The sequence below is a fragment of the Pteropus alecto genome, unplaced genomic scaffold (genome assembly GCF_000325575.1).
Source record: "Pteropus alecto unplaced genomic scaffold, ASM32557v1 scaffold86, whole genome shotgun sequence".
Lineage (NCBI taxonomy): Eukaryota > Metazoa > Chordata > Mammalia > Chiroptera > Pteropodidae > Pteropus > Pteropus alecto.
The window spans coordinates 27,669,532-27,680,584 of NW_006442109.1; the positions used below are offsets into that span (position 1 = coordinate 27,669,532).

Here is an 11,053-nt window from a genome sequence, read left to right on the forward strand (position 1 = left end):
GACGTTCAGAAAATATAGATTGTTCAGTATATAGCGTTAGGATAATGAATAGCAATTTGGAAAAAAAAGAAATTTGGATCCATATCTCACAAGATACATTTTAGATGACTCAAAATGAAACACTGAAAAATAAACTTTAGAATCACTAAAAGAAGATTTTAAAAATAATATTGGAGAGTAGAAGTATGACACAAAACCCAGAAGCCACACATACTCATGCTCACATAGACACAAACAAACATAACAAAAGCACCACATACACCACATTATCACAAAGGAATAATTCCCTTAATATAAAATGAGTACTTACAAATTAATAACAAGAGACCAACAATTTAGTAGAAAAGTCTATGACAATTCACAGCAGAGAAAATCAAAATGGCTCTTAAACATGTGAAAAGATGAATCACTCATAATAAGAGAAATGCAAACCGAAATTACAATGAAATACCTCTCTCACTTATCAGAGAGGCAAAACTCACCTGTGGAAGGCAACTTGGCAACATCAACCAAAATTAAAATGTACATTCCTTTGACTCAGCAATTGCTCTTTTAAGAATATTCCTATCGATATATTCCTACGAGTATGAAATGATATGCCTAAAAAATTCATCATAGCACTATTTTTAATAGCCAAGTACTAGAAACAATCAAAATGTCCATCAATAGGGAACTTGTTAAATAAATTATGATATCATATAAAGGATTGGAGATGCATACATACAGCTAGGGGAAAATCTTCATAATGTAGAGGCTTTGAAGAGTACACAGGATTTATATTACATATATAAAATGGAAAAAATAATTATACCTACAGCACAGGATTGTTGTAAAGATTAAATGAATTAAAATAAATGAATTAAAAACACTTAGAACAATATCCAAAATATATACCATTAGCTATTTACTTGTACATATTGTTAATAAAAAGGGGCAAGACAGCATGTACAATAATTTGTGCATAAGTAACAGTGGTTGCCTCTGGAGAGAGTAACTGAGGGGCCAGGGGCAAGGCAATTTATTTTCACTATCTACCTACTTCTGTACCTTAAAATTTTTTTACCATGGGTATTTGATATCTATCTATTTGAAAATATAAATTAATTTTTGAAGTATAAAAGTATCAAACAGAAACAGAAAGTAATTGATTTATAAGATGTAGAAATTATGTTCCAATCTTTTCCATTAGTGCTATTTTTGCTTAAATGATTATATATTGCAGTCACTGAGTGATTTTTCAAACACTTGCTGCACACTTTCAAATTATTGATGGAGCATAGTGTTTGTACCTCAAAGTGTGGTCCTCAGACCAGCAATCTTGGTATCACTTAGGAACTTGTTAGAAATGCAGAATCTCAGGCTCCTCTGCAGACCTATTGAATCAGAATCTACATTTTAATAAGATTCTCAAGAAATCTGTCTGGACGATCTTGTTTGAGGTATGAGACACACTGAGTTAGATAGAGGACATAAAAAAAAAAAAACTAAACCAAACAAAAACACTGTTCTACTCTTGTCTCTTCTCTTTGACTTCCACCTTTCAAAATTGCTGTGGTTAGAAGATTCTGGGAAACAAATTGCTGAGTGAAAGAGGGTAAAATAATCCAACCTATATGATGCCATTTATATGAATTTCAAAGAGCTACTCTAATCCATGGTGTTTAAAGTCAGGATAGAATTTACCTCTAGAGGGGAGGAAGGAGATAGAGATTGGGGCAGGGTTCAAGGGTTGCCTTGGGAGTGTTATGTTCTGTTATTTAGATCTGTTTGTGAAAATTCTTAAGGACTAGTTCTGATTGGTGTATTTTTGTGTCTTATACTTCAATAAAAAAAGTTTTTAAAAATTTCACTATTATCAAACCTACTCAAACACCTTGAACATGGGGGGCCAAGGTGCTTGAGATAGATAGAGCTGATAAAATTATCTACACTGATTTAATTACTGATAGTTAATTTCCACACGCTCATGTCAGAACTGTGCATTTTAAATTGACTATTGACTACATTCACCCAAAAGATGACATGATCACAATAGTTTCAGGGTACTCTCTATGGAGTGGTGGGAAGAGAAAGAGATGCACAGGTTCTGCGTTGACTTAGTGGGTTTCGAGCCTGGATCTATCACTGATTACCTATGTAACCTTGGGCAAGTTACTTTGCATTTCTGTCCTATTGGAGAATGATTATTCCTGCCTTATAGGAGTGCTCCGTGTATTAAATGATATAATATATATAAAGTGCTAGGCACAGGGCCTGGTACATAATAGGAGACCATTAATGGACAATTGAGAGTGAAAGTCTTTTCAATCAATAATTTCCAAACACCTCACAGATAATCATTACCTGCAGTTAAAGCTAATCACAACAGGAAAACATTCTGAAAGCCACTTTCCTGGCAGTCAGTTCAGGGCTCATGATCCACGTGGGAACTAGAGTCTGAGGCACTAGCAACAGGTTTTTCAGGATATTTGCTTTCAGAAGCACCCGCCCATTCCATTGCTCTCAGCCAGCAAGCACTGCAATACCTGTGTCCCACTCAGTCTTCCCACACCCCTCAACACAGAGCTGGGCCTGTTTCTCACACTTGCTGCTGCACGTTCCCATGAGCTTGCTCTAAAAGCTTTCTAAACTAAAATTTTCAGGTGGAAATACTTAGAGGCAAACTTCATGCTATTTCTAATCTTCAAGAAGCTCACCATTCTCTTTGCCTAAATCTTCCCAGAGTTTTTACTGGCTCCTGGCAAATGTAAAGGTGAGAACAAAGTCTCCATACCCAATGATAGAAGGAAAAGTCTGATAGAGGGGTAGGAGACAGCCAAAGCAGTCTCTTTGTCCTTGTTCTAAGGTAAAGAACTCTTTCAAAACATTTGCCTTTTCAAAAGGCCAATGGTGGTTATCTCTAGGTGGTAGGATATAGGTATTGGGTATTTTAAAAATGATTTTCTGCATCTTCTTCATTATCTGCAATGATTGTGCATTATCGTTAATATAAGATTCTTTGGGGTCTTCTCTAATTAGAAAAACATTTTGTGCTCAATGCAGAAAACTTGGAAAGCACAAAAGAAAAACTCTCCTTAATCACATCATGTAAAGATAACAGCTGTTAACATTTTGGTGCATGTCTTTCCAGACTTTTCTCTATGCAGAGATGCTTCATTTGGGGGTGGGGGGGCAGTAAAAAGACAAAGCCTTGAGTTCAATTTTATTTCTGCTTTTAAACAGCATCTGATGGTTTGGAAATATCCCTAACAGCAAGGGCCCACCCCATGCACTCCCTCAGCCAGGGCTGGAGTCCTGACTCCAGAACTTCCCCTCCCCCACACCAGCCAACAGACCTGTTTTCTCTCTTCTCCAGAGACCTGGGACTCCAGTTAGAGGGAAAGTTGGGACTAAGGGACACTGCAAGGAGGGACTGGGCTCAAACACAGCTGCCTTTGTTAGTCTTAGGATATTTCGGGAGTTGGTAGCATGCTCAGACACACTATAAGAGGGCGAAAAGAGGGGCTCCTGGACTCCTCTCTGGCCTCACTCATCCCCAGGCAAGCCCTACAGCACTCCTTCCTCTAGCCAGGCTCAGGGCATTGCCTTTAGAAGCTGGGCAAATGGTAGCCTGTGGTAATCCAGCATGCCTCATTGTGACCTGGTCAGCTGCACTTTACTCCTGGCCTAGGCGGGATGGGTAATCAGGAAAATGATGACGATTCAGACCTGAGTGTTCCACTGCCTCGTACCACAGGGCTTAGATCCTGACTGTACCAACCCCTTGCTGACTCTCACCTAAAGTGGGAATACAAGGGCATCTCTTTGTGAGGTGGGACAAACCTGGGCATTTAAACCCAAGCATGGACACAGCTGGGCCCCCAGGCCAGAGACCCCTCAGTGCAGGCACTGAAGCAATAGGGGCAGCTCAGCCGGGAGAGTAGGGGCCCACAGGGCTGGATGTACTCTCCCCCAACTCCTCTCCATACCCATGGTAACCATGGAAACATAACCACCCCCTCCTGCCAGCTGCCTGGGTTTAGACAACCAGGCCTGGCCCACCTCTACCCAGCCAAGGCCTGAACTGATGCCAGGCTGGCCACAGAGTGGCTGCAGGAACTGGGATTGGGCGATTTGGTCAGTCCAGGCTTCCAGCACAGCTTGAGAAGACTACCACAGGAGCCTCCACGCCTTGCTGCCTGGGCTGGGGTCAGACAGGGTGAGGTCAGCCAGCATGGCAGCCAGCAGGGCCAGCCTCATGGCCCCAGATGCCCTCTGCCTGTGGGCTAACAGCTACTGTGGGGCAGTAGCCCTTGCTGCAGCAGTAGCAGCCTCTGGGCTTCGTTGAGGGGGCTTCCTGGCTGCTGCTCCTCCTGCCCGGGCTGCTCAGCTAGCCCTCCAGGGCTGAGGATGTACCGATAGTCACTGGGGATTCCCCCTACTGCCCCCATGCTACTGCCATCCTCAACCCCACTACTGGCCTGGTCCCCACCAGGCAGCTCCAGCCTGCTTCCCTCAGCAGGCTCCTCGGCTCTCTCCAGGTTGATGTACAAAGGGTCCTGGCTGGTGGACAGCACAGACAGGTGGCCCAGGATGTTCTCCAGCTCCATTCGCAGGCAGGTGAAGCTTGGGCGCTGCTTGGGGTCGGTGCTCCAGCACTGGTACATGAGCTCATACCTGCGGCAGGCAGAAGGGTGAGGGGAAGTAGTGAGGAGCCAGAAGGAAGGGGAAGGATGGTTCTTCTCTCAAAAGCAGAGACCCCTTAATCACACTGAACTAGGATTTTTAAAAATTTTATTTAACACACTGATGTATAGGGCTTACTATGTATCAGGCACTCTTCTAAGTATTTTACGTTTATTATTTAACGCTTATAACAATCCTATAAATTAAGTGATCCCTATTTTACCTATACAGAAACTGAGGCACAGAGAATTTAAGAACCTTGACTTGACACAGGTAAAAAGTGATAAAGCTGCAATTTGATGCCAGGTGGTTTGGCTCCAGCTTCCCTCCTTTGCCGTCTTGGGAGGACGTACTAAGAGTGTTTTTTTCTTGCAGAACACAGCCTGGAATGTGGATTTCAGTATCCACCCTTTGTCCTAAATCCTCACCCACTCAGTCTTAAATCCTCTTTGTTCATGGGCACCTTTGAGAATCTGGGAGAAGCTTCCAGCCTTCTTCCCCTGGCAGAAACACTTTTGATATACAATTTCAGAAGCCTTACAGATTCCTTGAGGTCTTATTCTGTTCCCAGAAAATGTCTTAGGCTGAGAGAAAAAAGAACTAATGGGAAGGGGCTGAGACCAGACCTATTCTGAGAGAGCAAATGTCGACTCTCTTGCCTGTGCCCACAATAAAAGTCCCAAACACTTTCCCCTACACCAGCACTTCTGACAGAGGCCCCCAATGATGGGGAGAATCATGCCAGATATCAAGTAGGCCGTGGGAATGGTCTGGGGCCATGCATCTGTGGCCAGCCTGGGATACATTGTCAAGGCTGTGCTAGGAGCCAATTGGCACCAGTCCACCAGGCTGCCTGCTGGGAGGCCAGCATCCGCCCACCCACTATTGACAACACTAGCTTCAGCCCCGGAGACTAAGCCAGGGATTGGTCCCCACTGCCTAGCAGAGTCTCTGCAGCTCCAGAGGCCCAGGCAGGCTGTAGCCAAAGGGAGACCTGAGCTTCCTGCCCCTGCCATGCCCTGAGCTATGCTGAATGAATAGAAGCAGTAGGGCCTGGTTTGTGCACTCAAGAGTTCCCTCTTACCCAGAGTCTAGGCTCGGGGCACTTAGAACCTACTGCCTTGGAGAAAGACAGCCCCACCATTCAGGCTGAGCCTTCTGTCTAAATTCTTAAACTTCTGGAGGTCCAATCCCACAGCAAGAAACAGGGAACAGATTCCTTCCCTGGATCACTGTAAACTCCTTCCCACTGGTACTAGTGAAAAGGTCCTCTGAGGGCCCAGGGAGACTCTGGCTTGCTTGGGGTGGGAGAATAACACTAGAACAGACAAATCGCAGTTGGCGTCATGGTTAAGAAGCACATATTCTAAAATGACAGGGGATCTAGTCATCCAGAGTCATCAATTCATCCACTTAATAGTTGTGTGACATCGGTCATGTTATTTAACCTCTTTAATCCCAGTTCCTCATCTACAAAATAGGGATAATAATACTCTTTTCCTCATAGAGTTAGAGGAGGATTTCCTGAAAGAATGCCCATAAAATGCCCAGCTAATGTTAGTGATACTGTCTTCTAGTCACAAGGAGTTCATGACACTCCCCTGTGCAGTAGGTGTATCACCACCCTCCCCACTCTCGAGAACTCCAGGCTTCTAGAAAGGAAAGAAAGCAGTTCCCTCTCCCCAGGGTCTCAGTTTGTTATGTTAGGTCCCTCTCCTTCCTCAAGAGGAGGCCAAGACAAGAAAGGAACCCAACCTCCCGCCCCCAGCACCCCCTCCTTGTCAAGCAAGGAATGTGATGGAGCAGCAGTTTTTTCCATGCCCCTGTGCAGCCCTCTTAGGGGGAGGGAGAGCTCAGCCTAGGAGGTTTTCTTCAACTAGCTGGAGAATGAGCAGGAGTGGGGGTGGGGAGGTGACAGGGAAACCTGCACTGTCGCTCATCCCTATAACTTCTGCCTGCATGGCTCCTGGTTCCCCCTGGAAACTAGAGAAAATAAGAGTAAAAGGAAAAGACTGCAGCAAGAAAATATGGGATGGAAAAGGGGTAGAGAAAGAAAACGGGGAGGTTGGATGAAGAGGAAGTTTGGGTGAAGTCAGTCTTCCCTCTAAGAAATGACAAGGACATTTCTAAAAAAAAAAAAAAGTCAAATCGAGGTTCTGAGCTGCCACTGGCCCAGCAGCTGTTGTGGTAGCCATCAGCTGAAACCCCAAATTCTTGTTTCCTCCCAGAATTCCCTTCCCAGGGCACTTACAAGTCCTCCATACAATCCAGAGGCTGTTTCAGGCGGTTCCCGCCGATGAGGTAGTTGTAAATCTCAGCGTTCTCGATGCCAGCATATGGCGTCTGCCCACGGGTCATGATCTCCCACATGGTCACCCCAAAGGCCCACTGGGACAGAATTGAGGTCAGAAGAGAGATGTCACTAGGCTTTCTGAACCAGGCAGTGCTCTGAGGTTCTGGGGCCTCGTACAAGGCAGCCAAGGCCCAGAGTACAGACCTGGCTGGGTCCTTAAGGATCTTAAAGGTCCACCCACGAACTAGTCCACAACACTTGCGTTACCACAGAGCCTTGTTGTGTCACCATGCTCACCACATCACTGTGCACAGTATACAGGTTGTCAGCCAGGCTTTCCAGGGCCAGCCACTTGACGGGCAATTTAGAAGCACAGCCCTGACGATAGTAGTCCCCACTATAGATCTTCCGGGAGAGCCCAAAGTCAGCCACACACACTGTCATGTCTTCTGCCAGCCTGTGATGGATATTGGAGGATACTTAGTAAGGCTGGCAGCCTTACCAAAGCCAGAGCATCTTTGCTCCCGAGCTGTCCCCTCACATAGCAGATACTGCCCCAGGCAAGAGCTGAACATCAGGCACCTCCTTCTGGCACTAGCCACTCCCTCCCACTTCCAACGCCCCCAGAATTCACGTACATGCAATTCCGAGCAGCTAGGTCTCGGTGGATAAAGTTCCGGGAACTCAGGTATTCCATGCCACAGGCGATGTCCACCATGAACCGGATCAGGGTCTGCAAGGGCAGATTCTGGTGGGCAGACAGAGCAAGCTCAGGCTGGATCTGTCCACCTAGCCAGGACAGGATAAATGGGGTTCACTGGCCAGAAAGCCTAAAGGCTGTCCTCGGAATCACTGAAAGGAAAGGGACAGAGGGGTTCCCCAAGGCTAGGAAACTTTGGCAAATCTTCCAGAGCACCCAGGAGTCAAAACTCCCCCAATCTGGGACTTACTTCACAGGTCTCTTCTTCCAGAAAGGGCCCTTGCCCAGCCTAAAATTCTTAGCAGGGTCTTATGAGAGAAAAGGAAGCCTGCTAGCATAAGGAAAGTCAAACTCAGAGCCCACCTCTCCCAACCAGCTCAATTGGCCCTCCCCAACCACCCAAACAACCTCTCTCCCAGGGTCTTTGTCCCTTTCCAATTCCTGGCTACTCCCACCCCAGGCACTCACAAAGGGGTTCTCCCCAATCCGGGAAGCAAGCAGGAAGGCGTGCAGGTCTCCGTGCTTCATGAAAGGTAGGATAACCATGGGGATGGGGAGACGGCCTTTGGCCCTGCTCCGGAGGCTCACCCCTGAGAACAAGGGGAGAGTAAGGAACAGGGCATATAGAGGTCAAAGACTGGCTCAGGTGTCTACATGAGCCCCCCACCTGCTGGGTCCTACCTCTAGCCCTGGCTCTGCTACTTTTTCCCCCTAAGTTCCACATTGGCCTGGTGATCACCCCAAGAAGAACTCTGGCTGCCTCCAGATCTCTGGAGCATCTTTTCTGTCCGTCCCCACCCTTCACTCTCCTCTGTTCATATGAGCAGTCTTCATGTGCAGACCTTCAGTGCAGAGATTACAAAACAAACTCCCTACCTGGAGTCCGATTTCAGCCAGGACCCCCTGGCTATTTTGCCATCTGCTTGTTCGTCAGGTAAGTCTAAATTTCACTCCCACAGGCTGCCATCCCACCTTGGGTGGAGCACAGTTTTAGCTTTATTTTATATCTGCCTCCTCCAGGAAAGAGCTCACCAATAAGCTTGGCCACGTGTGGGTGATCAAACTCCTTCATGCAAGCTGCTTCCCTCAGGAACTCTTCGATGTCACTTGAGGCAATGATGTCAGCTGGGAGAAAAGGACAGGAGGGAGAAATGAGGAAGATGTGCCCCCAGTTCTGACCCAAGACTCCTAGGCCTTGTCCCTCATGTGTCCTGGGCTTCCTAGCGGGGCTAGGACACAGTCTGGCCACAAGCAGGAGAAAACCTGCTATAGGAGTGGTACTATCCAATAATTTCTCCACTTGCCAATGCCTTCCCTTTAGTTTGAACAGTCAAGCAACTTAGCCAACCACAGCTTTCATCACCTTGAGTAAGGCTAGGACAGTCACTGCTGACGCCAGAGAGCAAAGGCTAGGGCACAAATGTGTGTGGGTTCATGCCTGTGAATTATTCACGTGGCATCCCCGTTAGTGCTGACTAACTCTTCTTGAAAAGTCTAGGGGCCAAGCAGAACCTGCTTCAGGATCAGTCACTCCTTTCGCCCTCCCAAGTGATGCCCTCATGCCACATCTACTATTCTCCACTCACCTTTCAGCATCTTTACAGCCACTTTCACAAAGGAGCCATCCTCCTGCTTTAACTGGGCCTCCCGCACTGAACCAAACTCTCCTACAAAGCAATCCAAATGATGGTGAGTCCCCTCGCCCTCCTGTCTCCCACCCCATTCCCTCCCAGGTGACCCTCCACGGGCACACAAAATCATTAGACTCTGGGGCTATTGGAGGAGTCTCCCTCATCCATAGCCAAAGCAAAGTATGCTGGGAGTGACTCCTCAGCACTCCTGGTCCCCAGCTACCAATTCCCCAAGCACTCCAAAACTCAGGAATCTATAAGCATATCCTGTTTATAGGAGCTGACCCAAATCCACACCCTAAAAGTAATGGAAGCAACCAAACACACCCAGACACGACAAACCACTCATGCCAATTCCCGCACAGCCCACATACCTTTGCCCAACATCCGGCCCAGGGTGAACTGCTGCTCTGGGATGAGCACATCCTCCAGTTTGTCCTTCAGTTCATCACTGATACCCAAGCTGTCCACTGTTGGGGAAGGAGTGTTGAGAAAGGAGAGGGACCTCTCTGGTTCCTGATCCAAAATCCAGCCTGCCTTCTACAACCCAGACTCCACTCACAGAGCACAGATGAGCTTAGTTTAGCTCTCCCACAGCTAAAATAGCAACCTCCACAAGGGTAGGTCTGTGTGTCTTTTCCATTCTGTGTGCTTGGGACTCGTCGAGTTTCAGACATATTGGTCAAATTATTGAATTAGTAAAAAGAATGCAGGTAGGAGCACAAGATAGCCCATTTTTCCCTCCTATGATTTCCCACCACTCACGTGTGGCCTCAATGCGCTCGGGTCTTTCCCGATTGAAGGACCGGGCTGCCCGAAAGTGAACAGCTGGCTCCCCTCTGGCCATGACACTGTCAAAGGCTTGCCTAAAGGAAGACCCAATATGTGGGGTCAGCTCCAAGCTCTTCAGTCACCACCGGCCTCTCCCTCTGTGTCCCTACCTCTTACCCAAACCGTGTCTCCTTCCGCCTCTTTCGAAGCAGGATGAGGGCCAAGGCGGCAGCTGTCACCAGGGCTGTCAGCACACCCAGGACCACAGGCACCCAGGATGTGCGGCTGTGGGGAGAGCCCTGCTGGCCTGTGGGAGACAGGTGCATAAGGTAGGCTGACATCAAGGAGTCCCTTTATAATTTTCTGACAACAGCCATCTGGCCTGGTCAGGGGACTCCCCTAAGCCAATTAAGATCCCAAGTGGAAAGAAGCTCCAAAGAAAGACCTGAGACTTCTTACCCTGCCAGTGAGAGGTCCTGGCTAATGAGACCTATGGCACAATCAGGGATTTCTATTTCTATTCTAGTCTGGGGCAGGGGAAGGAGAATGAGATATAGTTTAAATATCAGCCTTAGCCTCAACTGCTTGACTCTTTGGGACTATTAGGAGGGAAGGTGCTGCCAGCCTCCTCCCACCAGTACAGGGTGCCCTTGAAAGCCCCAATCCCCTATTCTCACCCTCTGTAGGCCTCACCTGCATGGTCATGAGAAGAGACCACCAGTGGCTGACTCCAGGGCCCATAGCCAGCTGCATTGGAGACGCACACACGTACAGTCAGGTCCTTCTGGGGATCCCAGACTGTCAAGTTGACCTGGGTCCCCTCCACTATCAGCTCACCCTGCAGCCAGGAAAAGCCCCCATCCCACATTGAGTCTGAGGAAAAGGCTTCCAGCTAGGGCCTGAAGGTAGAAAAAGCTAGGAACACGGGAGCCCAGAGACACTGCGGGTTCAGAGGTTGCAGGAACACAACCTGATGGGAGTTATCACATTCCT

The 11,053-nt window shown here is 47.5% G+C and overlaps 1 protein-coding gene across 2 annotated transcripts in view; it reads right to left on the bottom strand.

Annotated features, from left to right (window-relative positions):
- Positions 1–3,189: 3,189 nt before the first annotated feature.
- TYRO3 (TYRO3 protein tyrosine kinase) overlaps positions 3,190–11,053 on the bottom strand; it is a 16,358-nt gene continuing 8,494 nt past the window's right edge. The window contains exons 8-18 of one of the 2 annotated variants that reach the window (XM_025038924.1): positions 10,754–10,898; positions 10,238–10,367; positions 10,055–10,155; positions 9,664–9,759; positions 9,245–9,325; positions 8,691–8,783; positions 8,127–8,248; positions 7,597–7,706; positions 7,256–7,415; positions 6,917–7,053; positions 3,190–4,656 (exon numbers count right to left, since the gene is read on the bottom strand). In XM_025038924.1, coding sequence (XP_024894692.1) covers positions 4,266–4,656; positions 6,917–7,053; positions 7,256–7,415; positions 7,597–7,706; positions 8,127–8,248; positions 8,691–8,783; positions 9,245–9,325; positions 9,664–9,759; positions 10,055–10,155; positions 10,238–10,367; positions 10,754–10,898 — 1,566 coding nt within the window. In that variant the 3' untranslated portion in view covers positions 3,190–4,265. The remainder of the gene's footprint in view (positions 4,657–6,916; positions 7,054–7,255; positions 7,416–7,596; positions 7,707–8,126; positions 8,249–8,690; positions 8,784–9,244; positions 9,326–9,663; positions 9,760–10,054; positions 10,156–10,237; positions 10,368–10,753; positions 10,899–11,053) is intronic. The other variant, XM_015596098.2, reaches the window with a different exon arrangement.